Source organism: Mustela putorius, unplaced genomic scaffold (assembly GCF_011764305.1).
Source record: "Mustela putorius furo isolate JIRA1106 unplaced genomic scaffold, ASM1176430v1.1 tig00000460_pilon_pilon_pilon, whole genome shotgun sequence".
Lineage (NCBI taxonomy): Eukaryota > Metazoa > Chordata > Mammalia > Carnivora > Mustelidae > Mustela > Mustela putorius.
The window spans coordinates 13968824-13985039 of record NW_025421389.1 but is presented as its reverse complement, the minus strand read 5'-3'; the positions used below and the strand labels follow the sequence as shown (position 1 = coordinate 13985039).

General features: G+C 51.8%; 2 protein-coding genes across 7 annotated transcripts; one reads left to right on the top strand and one right to left on the bottom strand.

Moving 5' to 3' along the window:
* Positions 1 to 14: 14 nt before the first annotated feature.
* On the bottom strand, positions 15 to 6015 carry SRPRA (SRP receptor subunit alpha). The gene is made up of 14 exons (XM_004750217.3): positions 5730 to 6015; positions 5057 to 5140; positions 4622 to 4785; positions 4293 to 4453; positions 3869 to 4028; positions 3584 to 3737; positions 3269 to 3360; positions 3050 to 3168; positions 2829 to 2915; positions 2340 to 2512; positions 2018 to 2231; positions 1452 to 1615; positions 1265 to 1363; positions 15 to 1106 (listed from the first exon to the last, which is right to left on the bottom strand). The coding sequence occupies exons 1-14, from the start codon at positions 5844 to 5846 to the stop codon at positions 978 to 980; spliced, it is 1917 nt and encodes a 638-aa protein (XP_004750274.1). The 5' UTR covers positions 5847 to 6015; the 3' UTR covers positions 15 to 977.
* Positions 5231 to 15483, top strand: FOXRED1 (FAD dependent oxidoreductase domain containing 1). Of its 6 annotated transcripts, none has more exons than XM_013055016.2 (11): positions 5231 to 5309; positions 8430 to 8650; positions 10661 to 10771; positions 11037 to 11155; positions 12258 to 12352; positions 12622 to 12723; positions 13076 to 13152; positions 13319 to 13479; positions 13611 to 13740; positions 14397 to 14501; positions 14682 to 15483. In XM_013055016.2, exons 1-11 carry the CDS (start codon positions 5246 to 5248, stop codon positions 14934 to 14936), a joined length of 1440 nt encoding a protein of 479 aa, XP_012910470.1. In that variant the 5' UTR covers positions 5231 to 5245; the 3' UTR covers positions 14937 to 15483. The 6 variants fall into 6 exon arrangements, with proteins under 6 accessions (XP_012910470.1, XP_004750279.1, XP_004750280.1 ...); XM_004750222.2 differs by lacking the exon at positions 5231 to 5309 and adding an exon at positions 6152 to 6231; XM_004750223.3 differs by lacking the exon at positions 5231 to 5309 and adding an exon at positions 6161 to 6336 and having other exon boundaries at positions 8430 to 8542.
* The last annotated feature ends 733 nt before the right edge of the window (positions 15484 to 16216 follow it).

Genomic DNA, 16216 nt, shown 5'->3' with positions numbered 1-16216 from the left:
TCCGAGACATAAAAGGCAATTTACTTATGAAATTTATTTTCTTATATATAAATTATGTATTTCTCTGGGCAGACAGCCTTCACCTTATTGCACTAATAGCACATCTGTAATACCAAGCTACAGGACAAGTCTTAACAAGAGGTTTGTATTCTTCAACGTAGCACTTGTCTACCAGGCACTGTAGAGAGGATGAGGAGGAAAAGCCAGGATCCGCTCAGGTGAAGAGTGGGGTGGGGGAGAGGGGCAACTTGTATATACCCTTCTGACAGTTGGTTCTCTCCCAGGAAAGGGAACATGCAAAGCTTACATCTGGATTCCGGGAGCAGGGAAGAGTTGGAAGGCTGAGAAGCCCAATGCAACACTGCAGCTCAGCTCCCTTTATTTTTGAGGGAAGCAGGAACTCCTTTAGTTCGTTTTGTAACAAATCACTCTGGCCTAGATGATGCCTTGAGGAAAGAGTGGGGAAGGGGTCATCATCAGAATTAGCAGCAATTAAGAACAGGCCATACACTGCCACAGTGTGATGGGTACCATCCTGGCCCCAGGGACCCGAAAGCTATGTATCCAAGGGAGAACCCAGAGCTGGCCCCGGAAGTCTCTCGACTGCTCCTTGATGCTCGGACATCCCTGTGACTGTGTCAATTAGCAAAGCTCTGGTGTTGGGTCTTCCAACCATTGCTCAAAGCTGAAATGAGACTGAGTGTGTAGGCAGAGTGAAGGGAATGCCTGAGTAGGTGGGGAGGGCCGTCAGGGAAGGGAGCGATGGGCAGTGGACTATAACATGATTAGGCCCTCCCTGCAGGTGGAGGCTGGGCTGCCAGGGAGTGGGGCAGGGGAGCTGCCAGCCCTAGGGTTCCCATCACTCTGCCTCTGTACTACACTGAAGAGAAGTCGCTCACAGACTCTAAAGCACATTCTTGTTACAGGAAGAGGGGCTTTGGGGGGAAGCAGTGATTTGGTTTTGGGCAAGAGACATATTAAGCCTTCATGAGGGCAGCCACCACAGCCTTGGCGTTGAGACTGCGTAGGTCACAGTAGGTCTGGCCAGTGCCCACAAAGACGATGGGTTTGCTTGTGATGTAGGTCATAGAAATAGCAGCTCCCACCTGAAGTGGAGAAAGAGGACACACAATCACCTCAAGGCCACTTCTTCCTATCCCTTCTGTAACAGGAAGCTTTGGAGACAACAACATATCCTTAGAGCATCAGCTCCCGGTGAAGGACACCCCTCCCCATCTCACTGTCCCACACCATCCATATTTACCTTGTCATCAATGGTATCAAATTTGGTAAGGACAATGCCATCAATGAGCCGAGGTGTTTGAGCCATAGAATGGTCAGCCAAGGCTCTGTTGAACTTGACCTTGTAAGGGAGAAACAAGGTGTAAGTACAAGAAGCACCCAGCAGGCCAAAGCTGAGGCTGGGAGAAGGACAAGGCCCTAGCCCTCACCAGCTGGTCCACAGCCTCATTGCCTACTAAGGCCTCCCCAACAAACAGCACCAGGTCAGGCGTGTTGACAGTAATGAGCTTAGCCAGGGCAGTCATCAGAGGGGCGTTGTCCTGCATGCGGCCAGCTGTGTCCACCAGCACCACATCAAAGCCTTGGTTACGTGCTAGAGAGAAAAAAAGTGGTCAACTCAAAACTTCTAGGCTGTCCTATTCATCCTACCTTTCTCTCAAGTAGTAACCTGGCTATATTAAAAGCTTAGGTATTTGCTTTCTTGGGCTCCAGATCTGGTCATAAGGTAGTGTGAGCAAAAACCTGTTCTGTGCTTGGCCATCAGAGACATTCAAGGAAATATATGGCAACAGTATAAAGGAAAGCAAATAGAGGCTTCCTTGGGTGGAAGAGATTCGTTTTGCCCACAGTTAGCTATTCCATATGGCAAGTTCACCGCCCTGACTTGCTGCTGAGCAGTAAGTTGGTAGGAGGGGATCCCAGACCCTCTGCAGATCACAAGGGATGCCCAGGGAAAGGGGCCCACAGCAGCCCCCCACCCTCCTGTGTACCATACCAAAGGCAATCGCTTCCATGGCAATGCCCGCAGCGTCCTTGCCGTAGCCCTTTTCAAACAATTGCACCATAGTGCGGCCAGCGTGCTTCTCCGGGGGATGCAGGGCACTCAGGCGCCGGGTATGTGTGCGCAGCTGCTCCACAGCCCCGGCACGAAATGTGTCACAGGCAGCAATGAGGACACTGAAGCCATTCTCTAGCAGCCAGAAGGAAATCTGGGCAAAAGCAGCAAAAAAAAAAAAACGAAATGCCCTAGAACCAGAGTCACTAAGACCTGGAGTGTGAAGAAAGGATGTCTGAGACGGGTGGGGAGCTATACTGACCTTGGCAAGATTAGTAGACTTCCCCACTCCATTAACACCACAGAAGGTAACAACATAAGGGCGCTGATGACGCTGGGCATCCATAATATCCCGGAGCATGTCTACGCGACGCTGTGGCTGCAGAATCTGCACCAGGGACTCTTGGAGGGCTTGCTTTACCGTGGACGTCACCGCTAGAAGGGGGTGGTGGGTCTGTGAAACCCAAGGAATGCACTCGCAGGAACCCCCTGCACCCCATGAAGCTGAGATCTGGAGAACCCAAAGGCTCTTGTCCCAGGAATCCACACCACATGTGACAGCGTTCCAAGCACTGTACGAGTGTTAACTCCTTTAGTTCTCAGAACTCTTCAGGTCTACGTTATGCAACAGACATTTAGCGGGAAAGGAGTTTGCCCCAAGCAACACACCTAGTATGAATGAAGATCAACGCACTGAACTGGCTGGTGCACACAATGCCTTGAGCCCTTCCCGGTTTAGAGAGATACTTACTGCTGAATGTCCCCATCACCTTCCCTTCCAACTTGTTGGCCACAGATTCACAGAGCTGGACTGCAATGTCTGCTGCCACATTCTTAGCTAGAGAGACAGGGACAGATGTATGAGCACCAAGTCAATAGTAACCAACCCTATGGTACAGAAGAGAACTCGGGGTGGTTCCCTTCTCCACCACCTGTCCCATAACCGTGAGTCCCCCTGTTCTCAAAACTTACCAATGAGATGATCACGCATCTTATCCAGCACGGACTCCATGTCTTCACGACTCAAGCTCTTGGACCCCACAAGGCCCTTCAGCATCCCGAACATGCCACCCAGAGTTCCCTTGGTAGCACTGTAGGCACAGATTATAGGTAAGTATGACGCTAGCGGGCAGGAGTCAAGCCTCATCCGTCCTGGAGCCACCCGTAGCACCCACCCCGATATTCCCCTACCTGGGTTTGGTGGTGTTTTGAGCGGCCACTTCATCATCTGAGCTGCTGCAGTCCAGATCCTGAAGCTGCCCCCCAGGCCCAGTCCCTCGAATCTGGAGGGTAGAGAGAAAGGAACAAGATGGGATCAGGAACACTGAGGGCTGAGGGAAAAGAAGCCGGGGATTTACCCTGTCCCCATTCCTCCATCTCTGATTTGGAAAACTCCAGATATGACCCATCCCTTCATTCATAGAAACCAAAGGTACTGCCCTCCTAGTCTCTACCTTCTCCCTAACTTCTTATTAATGGTAACCCACACTGGCCCATGCCTCTTACCAAGCTGATGTCCTCAGGTGGGGCATCCTCCGGGGCTCCGTTGGTGGTAGGAGTGCTATAATCCAGGATTTCCTTGTTAGCACAGCCACCCAGCGCCCACACTCGGGGTGCTTTTTTGCCCTTCTCCTTTGGAGCATCGGATTTCATGGACTTGCTGTAAAGGGTTACGCACAAAGGGTTACGGTGAAGTAGGAGAGGAATCATCCACCCAAGAGCCAGAGACAAGTTCCCTTGCCCCCAACATAGCTAGGGAACAGTATTTATGATGAAATTTAGAATGCTGACCTGGACTTCTCCAGACCTCTCCCATGCTTCTGAATGAACTCCTCTCGCTTCCTGCGTATTAGCTCCTCTTTGGAAAGTTCTACCCCATTCTCAGGCCCCACTGCGAGACCTGACTTTTCGGCAGGAACTGCTTTGCTGGTAGCCAAAGGACCATCAGAACCTGTTAGGAGAAAACTCACTGGAGAAAAACGACCAAATTCCAACAATGGGAAATAGTCTTCCAAACCCCAATGACTATTATCCAAATTATTAAGAGTAAACTAGGCGCAAACATCTTGGGGATGACAAGGACTGGGGATGACAGTGTGATGGGCACTGAGCAAGGGAGACAAGCAATGACAAGGGGAAAGACAGGGAACAACTTCAGTCCTTACTGCCATGTTAACTTTTCATGCCCCTGTATGTCCAAGGAGCTCAAACTCACTCTCCTTCTTGGCCCCCTTTTTTTTGCTGTTCTTTGCTTTTTCCTTGGGCTTTTCACCCCGTGTCTCAATCATGGACCTCACAGGCTTCTTGGCCTTTTCAGAATCTTCAAATTTCTTCATGGTAGTGGGAGCACGGATCTTACTGCTCTCCTCTGCTTCACTAGAGAGAAGAGAATGATCAAAGTCCTCACACCAAGAGGTCAATTAGAACTGGGCAGCAAATTCAAGAGTGTGTTTCAATACTATTTACTACCCTTGAACCACCCTCAGGAAAGAAGAAAGCTCATCAGGTCACGGAAATCAATTCTGCAGAGGGGTGGCCTCTTACCGAAGAAGACGCAGGAAGTCATTTTGGAAATCAAAAGTGCCATTCAATAGACTTAAAGCACTTCGCTGCTGGATCTCTGTACGGTATTTGTCCCGAAACAGCCGGTGCACATCATCTATCAATTTGTCTACATACGTCAGTGTTAGGATCTTCTGAAAACCAACCTGTTAAGGGAGAGAGACAGAGCCAACAGATCTGCTTACAAGCCAACTCAACGCAGGCCTCCTGAGACTGGCTCAGTGGCCTGGCAGGTTTCCCTGACCTGAGGGGCAGCCAAGCTCCCTGACTGAGCTCAGGAACGTCTTCCGTTTCCCTCTCTGCCCTCTGACTTCTCAGTTACTTCATCATATACGCTGTGTACAGTTAATTAGGGTTCTCAATAATTAGGACTATGCTGAAAGTGTAAATACTGTCCCTCTTAAATACCCGACTTACCACAAACACCAGCTCAAACTGGTTGTCCAGTTTATACTTCAGTGTGAGTGCCTCATGGGTGAAGGAGTTGTTACCTCCCCTTTCCTGGGGAAAAAAAGGGGAGGGTGTATGTCTCAAGTTCCGATTACCCAGAAAACCCAGACTTGGACCCTAGAAGGAAAAAAATAGACACTCCCCCCAAAGTCAGACATGTTCCCAGGACAAGAGGCTGTTGGGACCTTGCTCTCTAGCATCCCATCAGGCAGAGAAGAAGGTACTAAGTTTGGGGGAAGAGGAAAAGAGGTTAGTGGGAAGGCAAGAAGGGACTTAATGATACAATCAGATTTACTAGCAGCTGTACGCTATTTACAGTTTTTAATTTTTCCATTATCACACCCAGCCTTCGAAACAGTAAATCAAGCTGCTGGGGGGGGGGGGTAAATGCAGGGAACTATGGGAATTCTCAAGAAGCGCCGGAATTCAGCTAGAGTCCCAGAAACGGAGGGGAGGGGGGCGTCGCAAAGTTGCGGGATGGTCCGATGGGGGCGGAAGAAAGAAGCGGAGTACTGGCAACGAGTGAGTGGCCAGTCCGGGATAGCCGGAGAGAGGTGGAAGGGAGGTGTGAGATCAGTTGAAGGGGCTATGGACCGGGTCAGTGGGCCGAGCCGAGTTCTGATCCCGCGGGGAGCGATACCTGCAGCAGCACAGAACGAATCAACGCATTAACGGGCCCGGTGCATGAGTCGCTCACTCCCTGGAAGCACCAGAGCACAAGCCCGCCCTTGGAGAAAATGGTGAAGAAGTCGAGCATGGCGGCAGCGGGAGAGGAGCCGGGGCCGGCACCGGGAACTCAGGCCGCGATCGCCGCCGCTTCCTGCTGCGCCAAGCGCGGGACACGTCACACCAGCGGCCCCGGAAACCGGCTCAGCCGCACTTCCGCTCAGAGACGTCGCGTTCTCCCTCCGCCTCCGCCCGAGGGCGCGCAGCACTGCCGTAGACGCCGTACTCGCCAATGGCGGGTGGGGGCGGGCCTGGGCGGGGTTATCGGAGTCGGCAGCCTATAGGGGCGGCCCTTAGGGGCGGGGCCCGAAAGGGCCGCTGGCCAATGGGCGCGCTCGTCTGAACGGCCTTCGGCGTGGGGCGGTGACCGCGGGGTAGGCACGGCGTAGGGAGGAGGTGCGGTCCGTGTCTCAAAGGTACCGCGCGTAGAGTGGCCATGCTGCGAAGGTCGTTGCAGTTTGCCTTGGGCCGGGACGTCTTGGGCCGGGGTCTAGGCACACACAGAGGAGGCTCCACTCTGGGTAAAGCTGAGGGCAGCGGAGGGTATCGTGGTTCTTGGGTAGCCCCAGTCTCCAGCTTTGTGACCTTCAAAACTCGGGACCCGGGCCACAGTGTAAAGACAGTTGGTCGGCTGGGAGAGGGGGTAAGCTTGCTAGCCGGTTCTTTTAAAGCCTGAGCAGATATATGGATCCCAAGGATTCCCATCTCAGGTGACAAATGTCTGATCGTTCTAAGCCTCAAATTACCATCAGAATAGCAGAGAGCCAGGCTGACTGACTGGTTGCACAGACAGATGTGCAGCTAGCCTGCAGATGCTGTGCTTAGTATGTGGCTGTTAAGGAGGAAAGAAGGGAAAGAGGACAGAGCATATGTCCTGTGGAGGTGGCTGGAGTGTAGCTGGAAAGGTTCGAGACTGGATAGAACCCAACTCGGACAAATGCTCTGCACTGGTGGTGGGAACAGAGATCAGCCTTGAAGGATACTGTTTACTGATTCAAGGACGGTGTGTGTTCCAAGTTCTGGAGAACTGAGCAAAAGTTAGGAGAAGAGAAGTGTTCGTTTGGTGCAAGGAACTAGCAAAAGCCATGTAAATGGAGCGTTTGTGTAGCAATAGGAAATGTAGTGTGGACAAGGAAGGTAAGCCCAGATCAAGGAGATACTTGAACATTGCTGAGCAGAGTTCAGACTTTGTATTGGAGTCTGTGAAAAGACGTGGAGATTTGTGAGTTACAAAGGACAAAAGGATTCATTTATTCAAGGCACTTACACGATGTGCCAGGTTCAGTGCTAGGCTGGAGATTCATTGCTGAAGAAGGCAGGCATGGTACAGTATGAAGCAATCACAAATAAACTCAAAATTGCGAATGTCTTGCATGAGGTAATGTGGCAGCGTGACAGGAGATTTTGATAGTGTATGGGGTCAGGAAAGCCTTTCCTGAGAAGATAACTAAACTGTAAAGGAAAGGAAGCAAGGTGTTAACGGCAAAGAAGTAGATAGAATTTCAAAACAGAAGAACCCCTGTGTAGGCTCCCTGTGATGGGAAGAAATAAAGCACCACCAAGGTGTGGAAGGGGCTGGAGTGGGAGAGTAGGGAGAGAATAAGGAAAACAGGAGTCCGACTGTTCAGTGTCTCATAGGCCGTGTTGAAGATTTTGGACTTCTATTCTTGGAGTAATGAAAAGCCACTGGAAGGTTTTAAGCAAGACAGTATGTGATTAAATTAGTGCTTGGGAAATATTCTAGCTATGATGCAAAAGAATTGAGTCGGCAAGAGGGGAATTAGTGGAAACAATTAGGCGGCTTTTCATTAATCTAGGCGAGAGCTTATGGTGGTTTGGTCTAGGGTTGGGTAGCAGAGATGGGAAAAGAGAGGGAACAGATTGGGGAGATATTTAGGAGGCAAAGCCATCAGGACTTGACAATAGATAGGACATGAATGTAGCTTTGCTAGTGGTGATGGATGTCCAGGATAAGATGCCACTCAGAGTATCGTGCTTCAGAGGGCACTGCAGCTTGGGGTGTGTCAGGACCTATGGGTCCAGGAGCCTGGAACATCCAAGAGGAGAGGACAGTGCAGTTGAACACAGGAGCCTGGGGCTCAGAGGAAAGAGCAGTGTGCACAGGCGCTGGACATGCATAAGTCACCTGACCTAGGGAGAGAGGACAGAGTGTGCATTTTAAGAAGTTGAATCTCGGGGCACTTGGGTGGCTCAATGGGTTAAAGCCTCTGCCTTGGGCTCGGTTCATGATTCCAGGGTCCTGGGATTGAGCCCCACATCGGGCTCTCTGCTCAGCAGCGAGCCTGCTTACCCTTCTCTCTCTGCCTGCCTCTCTGTCAAATGAATAAACAAAATCTTGAAAAAAAAAAAAAAAAAAGAGGTTGAATCTCGCATTGCTGGGCATGATGCATGAGAAGGCAGAGAGCCAAATGCATACAGACCATATAGTTAACCTACAGATACTGCTGGGTGTGAGTTGACCTTATGAGAAGGCATGACCATGGGGACAGCCAGCTCAGAGACCTCTTAGCCACCTTTTCCTGCGCCAAGCCTTCTACCCCTTACCACCAGGAAAGAGCATGAATGGCCTTCTCACCATAACTGCGTCCCACAGATTGGAATGGAAAGATGTCCGAGATTAAGAAGAAGATCCAGTCAGTCCTTCCCGGAGGAGCCTGGACTCAACTTCATGACACCAGCTACCTGCCCCCCGAACACTCGGATGTGGTGATTGTGGGGGGTGGGGTGATGGGCCTGTCTGTGGCCTACTGGCTGAAGAGGTTGGAGAGGCCACGGGGTGCTATTCGGGTGCTGGTGGTGGAACGGGACCACACGGTGAGGTCTGGGGGAGGGCGGCGGCATGAGTGGGGCATGGACTCATGTTTTATTAAAGGGCCAGGGGGGCTGAGGGGAGGAACGACTTCAGTCTTCGGAGGTCCAAAGTCCCAAGGGACTGTACTTTGGTTCTTGTTGAGAAATCGTCCCAGTGATTCCTCCCTCAAATTAGAGACTTTGGCAGTAAGGTTTTTGCTTTTAAAAGCAAATTTATGTGGATGGAACTAGAGGGTATTATGCTGAGTGAAATAATCAGAGAAAGACAATTATCATATGATCTCTCTGATAGGAGGAATTTGAGAGGCAGGGTGGAGGGGTTTTGGGGAGTAGAGAAGGAAAAAATGGAACAAGTTGGAATCAAGAAGGAGACATACCATAAGAGAATCTTAATCTCACAAAACAAACTGAAGGTTTCCTAGGGGGAGGTTGGGTTATGGACACTGGGGAGGTATGTGCTATGGTGAATGCTGTGAATTATGTAAGCCTGATGATTCACAGACCTGTAACCCTGGGGCAAATAATACATTATATGTTCATAAAAATTATAAAAATAAAAATAAAATTCAGGTTTCAATTCATTTTTTAAAAAAAAAGAAAAAGCAAATTTTACAATGGGGGATCCTCTGGGTGCCCAGAGGTCTGACTAAGGGAGACTGTATTCCAGCTGTAACGAATACAAACAGCCATCTTATCCCCCCCTTCTAGGTTCTATTACTTGTTTTGTTTTGTGTGTGTGTGTTTTTTTTTAAGATTTTATTTATTTATTTATTTGACAGAGAGAGAGAGCTCGCAAGTAGGCAGAGAGGCAGGCAGAAGGAGGGGGAAGCAGGCTCCCCGCCGAGCAGAGAGCCTGAGGTGGGGCTTGTTCCCAGGACCCTGAGATCATAACCTGAGCCGAAGGCAGAGGCTTAACCCACTGAGCCACCCAGACACCCCAAGGTTCTATTACTTCTGAGGCTTTGCACAGTTGTTCTATTTTATTTTCTAAGATTTTATTCATTTATTAGAGAGAGACAGCATGGGGGGAGGGGCCGTAGGAGAGGGAGAAGAGAGAAACAGACTCCCCACAGAGCAGAGAGACCAATGTGGGGTCGATCCCAAGACCCTGGGTCATGACCTGAGCTGAAGGCAGTTGCCTAACCAACTGAGCCACCCAGGCACCCCTCGTTGTTCCTATTTTAGCCACAGCTAGTTAACCACAAATCTTGCTAGTTCAGTCATATCCTTCTATTTTCCAGTAGGCAGATGAAATGCTAATCTCCTGCCCTTGGACTTCCAGGCCATTCCCATTTTGTGCCACAATGCCCAGCCCTTTTACTTGACCAACTCTATCTGCTCTGCACATCTGCTAAGAAGGACTATATTTGTTTATTTATTTATTTTTACTTTTAATTTTTTATTAACATATGATGTATTATTAGCCCCAGGGGTACAGGTCTGTGAATCACCAGGTTTATATACTTTGCAGCACTCACCATAGCACATACCCTCCCCAATGTCCATAATCCAGCCACCCTCTCCCTACCCCCCTCCCCCAGGCAAGCCTCAGTTTGTTTTGTGAGATTAAGATTCTCTTATGATTTGTCTCCCTCCTGATCCCATCTTGTTTCATTTTTTCCTGCTAAGACGGACTTTAATAACTATTGTCCTCTTTGGGTGCTGGTTGCCTTGCATATGGGTGTATCTACCTCAGCTTCTCTTAGATTATAAGCTTACAATAGAATCTTTATTGGGCACCTGGGGGGCTCAGTCGGTTAAGAATCTGCCTTTGGCTCAGGTCATGATCTTGGGGTCCTGGGATCAAGCCTCAAGTCGGGCTCCCTGTTCAGCAGGGAGTCTGCTGCTCCCTCTTGCTCTCCTCTCTCCAATAAATAAATAAAATAATTTTTTTAAAAAACATTATAAACTTGCCAGTAAGACTTCCCTCAACTTGTAGGTGCTCCTGTTGCAGGATTCTGCCCACATGTGACAGGATCCTGGCCTCCCTCAGTGACTTTGCTCTTTCCACAGTATTCCCAGGCCTCCACTGTGCTGTCTGTGGGCGGGATTCGGCAGCAGTTCTCGGTGCCTGAGAACATCCAGCTCTCCCTCTTTTCAATTGATTTTCTGCGGAACATCAATGTACGTGCAAAGACATCTGGAGGTTGGGGTGGTGACCAGTCCTTTAGCCCAGAGAGAGGAGCCTCCCAGCTGGCCAGGGAATCAGGGAGCAGAAGCAGTTCGGGCAAGTAGGAGTTGGAATCTCTAGTTCTGTCCCCAGTGGCGGTACCCAGAGGAGAAGGGCTTCTCTAAGTCTCGGACGCTGTTGGTGAGGAAGCCAGGAGAGTCCTCCCTCCTATCTTTAAATCAGCTCCTCCTAAAGAGTTTTTTTCTTCTTTGCATATAGGAGTACCTAGCTGTGGTTGACGACCCTCCCCTGGACATCCAGTTCAACCCCTCGGGTTATCTCTTGCTGGCTTCGGAAAAGGGGGCGGCAGTCCTGGAGAGCAACGTGCGGGTGCAGAGGTGGGTGCCTGGCCCAACCATCGGCTGCTCCTCAGCTGTGTACCCAGCACAGCTCCGACACCGAGTCAGGATACCGGGCAGGCAGGTTGTCAAGACAGGTCCCGACCATGCGGAAGCTCAGTCTGTCGGGTAACACACACGACACCTCTGGTACCCTGGGCTGTCACACAGATGTGGACGGCACGCTGCTGTGGTGGTTCCTAAATTTGCCACATCCTAAGAACCACCTGGAACATCCCACATCTGATAAGCCAGAACCTCTAGGAAAGGGGCCAGGAACCTGCATACTTTTCCCAGAAGGGCCAGACCATCAATGTGTTAGGCTTTTGGGGTCCTATGGTCTCTGTGGCTGTCACGCAACTCTGCAGTTGAAACAAAAGCAGCCATAGGCAAAACATGGACAAAAATTGGAACAAACAAGTGTGGCTCACATACAAAAATGCAGGCGGCCAGCCGGTTTGGGCGGCCCCTCGCCTGAGTGAGTCTCCTGGTCGGTCAAGAATGTGTGTGTTTAACAAGTAGACTTGCGAGTCTACCAAGGGACAGGCGGTAATATCCCAGATGCAGCATTTACTCATGTAGCCACCCCAAACATCCCCATTTTACATGTGGGTAAACTGAGGCAAACAGTGCCAGTCAGTGGTGGCACTGGGATTCGAACTAGGCAGCCTGGCTTGTGAGTGTGTTCTTTTAGGATCTGTGTTGCTCTCTTTGGGGGACAGTGTCCCATAGGAGATCGTTGTGCAGGTGGATCAGACTGTACTGGAAAGTGGACAGGAAGGCCATTCCGGGCAGAAGGGGAGAGAGCCAAGGGACCTGCTCTGTTGTGAAAGGCCACGGAATAGTTAGGGGATGGCAGGGGAGTTAGTGTGGCCAAGAGATAGCAGGGTGTAGGAAGGGAAAGCGGTATCAGGTGCCGAAGAGCCATGACTGGGAGGCTTGGTCTTGACACACTCAGCAAGGAGGAAAACTTGGGTGGTTTGGGGCAAAGAAGTGACCCAAATGAGGCAGGATCCCTACTTGTGGAGTTGGGGTCCCTGCTTCTCCTGCTGTGCACACCACCCCTCTCACACACATGCACACAGCCACGCATTTCTCTCAGGCAGGAAGGAGCCAAGGTCTGCCTGATGTCTCCTGAGCAGCTGCGGAACAAATTTCCCTGGATAAACCCAGAGGGCGTGGCGTTGGCATCCTATGGTGAGGCTTGCTTGCAGTGCAGAGGGGCTTAGATCAGGGGAGCCTCAGGTCGGGAGTCTCAGCTACGTCGAGAAGCAGTGCTTCCGCCTGGCCAGCAGTCTCCCTGCCAGGCCATGCTAGCTCTCTGTCCTTCCACAGGATTTGCCTCTGGTGCCCTTGGGCAACATGACTTTCCCTGGCTTAGCCCTAAAGAGGAGTCAGGGGCGTGGGCAATCCAGTAGGAGAGAAGGGTCCGAATCCTATCTCCTGAGTCCTCTTGCTCATCACAGGGATGGAGCATGAAGGTTGGTTTGACCCCTGGTCTCTGCTCCAGGGGCTTCGGCGAAAGGTCCAGTCCATGGGGGTCCTCTTCTGCCAGGGAGAGGTGACACGTGAGTCTGAGATCCCATACATCTTACCTCGGTCAGCCAGGGTGCAGGCGTGGACAGGGACTTACCTTCACTCACAGGCTAAAGAAGAGTTGGGGGGAAAGGGGAGGTTCTTCCTGAGGGCTGGTCCATGCTATCCTGACTCCAGGTCCTAACTCAGTTTCTCTGCTTGACTTACGATGTGCTTGAAGGTCTCAGCACGCTCCTGTCCTGTGTGCGGCCAAGTTCATCCTAGTTATCCCATCTCTGTGGGAAAAAGCCCCAGCCTTCCAGCTTGCTTTCCTCCTGAAGCCCCGGGAATCCCAATCTCGTCTTCTTCAGGCTTCAGGAGTTCTTTTTTTTCGTTTTCCTGCAGGTTTTGTCTCTTCATCTAACCACGCAGAGACCCCAAGTGGGGAAGAGGTGACTTTGAAAAGGGTCCACGAAGTTCACGTAAGTTCCCAGCCTGTGCATCTCCCTTACCAAAGTGGGGGGGTGAGAAAGGTAACAACTGTGGTCTGGATCATCTTCTGCCCACTTCTGCTCTGGATAAACTAAGGCCCATGGTGCCCAGTGTGTGGGCCAGGCCCTCCCTCCCCTCCCACTCTGCTGCCTGCAGGTGAAGATAGACCACAGCCTGGAGTACCAGCCCGTGGAGTGTGCCATCGTGATCAACGCGGCAGGCGCTTGGTCTGGCCAGATCGCAGAACTGGCTGGTGTCGGGAAGGGGCCACCTGGCACCCTGCAGGGCACCAAGCTACCTGTGGAGCCGCGGAAAAGGTGACGCCCCTTGGGGCAGCTGAGGAGGTTGGTGAGAGAGGGACAGAATCAGTGTTTAAGAGTTTGTGAAATGCAGTAGGAAGGAGGGGGGCTGCTCTTCCCACCATCTCCTAACCCAGTGGTCATGGCAGGTATGTGTACTTGTGGAACTGTCCCCAGGGGCCGGGCCTGGAGACCCCGTTTGTCATAGATGCCAGCGGAGCCTATTTCCGCCGAGAAGGATTAGGCAACAACTATCTGGGCGGCTGTAGCCCCACTGAGGTAAGCTAAGCAGGGTTGGGGTGCTGGACGGGAGATGTAGGCCGACTGCCGTTAAAGAGTCAGGCTTTGGGACACCTGAGTGGCTCAGTCAGTTAAGCCTCTGCCTTCAGCTCCCGTCATGATCCCAGGGTCGTGAGGTCGAGCCCCACACTGGGCTAGAGAGCCTGCTTCTCACTCTCCCCATGCTTGTTCTTTCTGTCTCTCAAATAAATAATAAATAAAATCTTTTTAAAAAAAGAAGGGGCGCCTGGGTGGCTCCGTCATTAAGTGTCTGCCTTTGGCTCAGGTCATGATCCCAGGGTTCTGGGATCGAGCCAAGCCCCACATCAGGCTCCCTGCTCAGTGGGAAGCCTGCTTCTCCCTCTCCCACTCCCCCTGCTTGTATTCCCTCTCTCTCTGTCTCTCTGTCAGATGAATAAATAAAATCTTTTAAAAAGAGAGAGAGAGAGAAAAGAAAAGGGAGTGTGAATGAGTCAGTCAGGCTCTTTGGAGGGCCCAGCGGTGTTAATAATGCTCCAGCCCCTCTGGTTTTGAACTGGGATCTTTCCTCCCTGTTCCCTACCTACTGAGGGGATTGAGTAAAGGAAGGTCGGTGAGGTCTGGGCCCGCCCTTGTGTCCCAGGCTGTATAAGCCATGTCCCCACCTCTCACCGCAGGAGGAGGAACCGGACCCAGAGAACCTGGAAGTGGACCACGAATTCTTCCAGGACAAGGTGTGGCCCCCTTTGGCCCAGAGGGTCCCGGCCTTTGAGTCTCTGAAGGTAACTAGGAGGCAGATGAGCCTGGAGCACCAAAGTCCCCTTAGAAAGCCTGTCCACTGCCACACGCCCTCCCCCTCACAACTGCTAAGGACTGGTGGTCTGGGGTTTTGCCCTGAGCAGGAGTGAGGGTGGTGTGTGTTGGCACCTTCCTGGGAACCCCCGTGTCCTGTCCGCCCGCAGGTTCGGAGTGCCTGGGCTGGCTATTACGACTACAACACCTTTGACCAGAATGGCGTGGTGGGTCCCCACCCTCTCGTTGTCAACATGTACTTTGCCACGGGCTTCAGTGGCCATGGGCTCCAGCAGGCCCCTGCTGTGGGGCGAGCTGTGGCAGAGATGGTGCTGCACGGCAACTTCCAGACGATCAACCTGAGCCCCTTCCTCTTCAACCGCTTTCACTTGGGAGAGAAGGTCCACGAGCACAACATCATCTGAGCCCATAAGCTCCGCCGGCCCAGCTGCCCCGTGCGTCACCCTTGGCTCATGTTCACATCTGCCTCGCTGTGACTTCCTCCCCAGTCCCAAGCCAGGCTCTCCTCCACCCTCCTCTCCCCACACCCTGCCCATCCTGTCCTACGGGGTTGGGCAGGCAGGCAGGCACACTGGAGGCTCTGGGAGGCATGTGCCTGAGGCCCAGGCCAACAGAAAATGATGGGATGAGACCCAGGACTGATCTCTGGCCCGGGCCAAGGCCACCCAACGAGGTAGTGCAGCTGGACCCTGCGCGTGGGCCCCTGCACTGGCTTCTTCCTGGCAGTGACCGGGAAAAATGGCCTCTGCCTCTCTAGGCAGGCACCAGCCCAGGCAGGGAGCAGGGCAGCCTGGCCCAGGCTTAGTGATTGTTTACCCTATTCCTCAATCAATAAATGCAATTCCTCCGGGCGCCTGGGTGGCTCAGTGGTTTGGGCTGCTGCCTTTGGCTCGGGTCGTGATCTCAGGGTCCTGGGATCGAGCCCCACATCGGGCTCTCTGCTCCGCAGGAAGCCTGCTTCTCTCTCTCTCTCTCTCTCTGCCTGCCTCTCTGCCTACTTGTGATCTCTGTCTGTCAAATAAATAAATAAAATCTTTAAAAAAAAATAAAATAAATGCAATTCCTCTTTCCACCTGGACTTCTGTTACTTCTTTCCCCTCCCAGCACTTGCTTGCCTTTGATACCAGACTGGGAGAAGCCCTGCCTTCTCCCAGGAACATTCTTAAGTCCTGTGTGTAGGCACCTTGTTTGCAAAGGAATATATCCTCTTGCTGCGTCCCTGCAGGGTTCGGTTGTAGCGGGAAGGGAAGGCTTCTCGTGTTCACTGTGTATTCAGCTCCAGCTCTGGGCCTGACCCAGGGCTGCACGTTAGGGACATGCCAGCAGGCACATACCTGTAGGTCCTCACTGGAGTGTTCTTCCCTCTGCCCTGCCCCTCAGCCCATATCCGATGCAGTGTTGTCCCCATAGTGCTGGGAATAAGCCCAGGTGGCAAAACCCCATCTCACCCAGTGTTTCTCCATGAAGCTTCCCAGGGAAGTTGACCTCTGAGCTGAACCTATAAGATGAGCAGTTTAACAAAGTGAATGCACAAAGGGGAAGCCCAGGGAGTGATAGCGAGGACGGGGCTGATTCCAGGCTTCAGGAGAACCATAGATAAATGCCCAGGACCAAGGGTTAGTAAAATTCAAGGGGCAAGAAGTGATTTGTCCAGGCAAGATCATGGAGGGAGGGAAGGTGGGTA

Coding starts and splice junctions, on each gene's coding strand:
- SRPRA (XM_004750217.3), bottom strand. CDS start 5,846: ATGCTCGACTTCTTCACCATTTTCTCCAAGGGCGGGCTTGTGCTCTGG. Junction 4,786..5,056: donor AGTTTGAGCTGGTGTTTGTG/GTAAGTCGGGTA, acceptor CTCCCTTAACAG/GTTGGTTTTCAGAAGATCCT. Junction 3,169..3,268: donor CAAAACACCACCAAACCCAG/GTAGGGGAATAT, acceptor CTGTGCCTACAG/TGCTACCAAGGGAACTCTGG.
- FOXRED1 (XM_004750219.3), top strand. CDS start 6,252: ATGCTGCGAAGGTCGTTGCAGTTTGCCTTGGGCCGGGACGTCTTGGGC. Junction 6,337..8,429: donor CAGAGGAGGCTCCACTCTGG/GTAAAGCTGAGG, acceptor TGCGTCCCACAG/ATTGGAATGGAAAGATGTCC. Junction 13,741..14,396: donor GCGGCTGTAGCCCCACTGAG/GTAAGCTAAGCA, acceptor CTCTCACCGCAG/GAGGAGGAACCGGACCCAGA.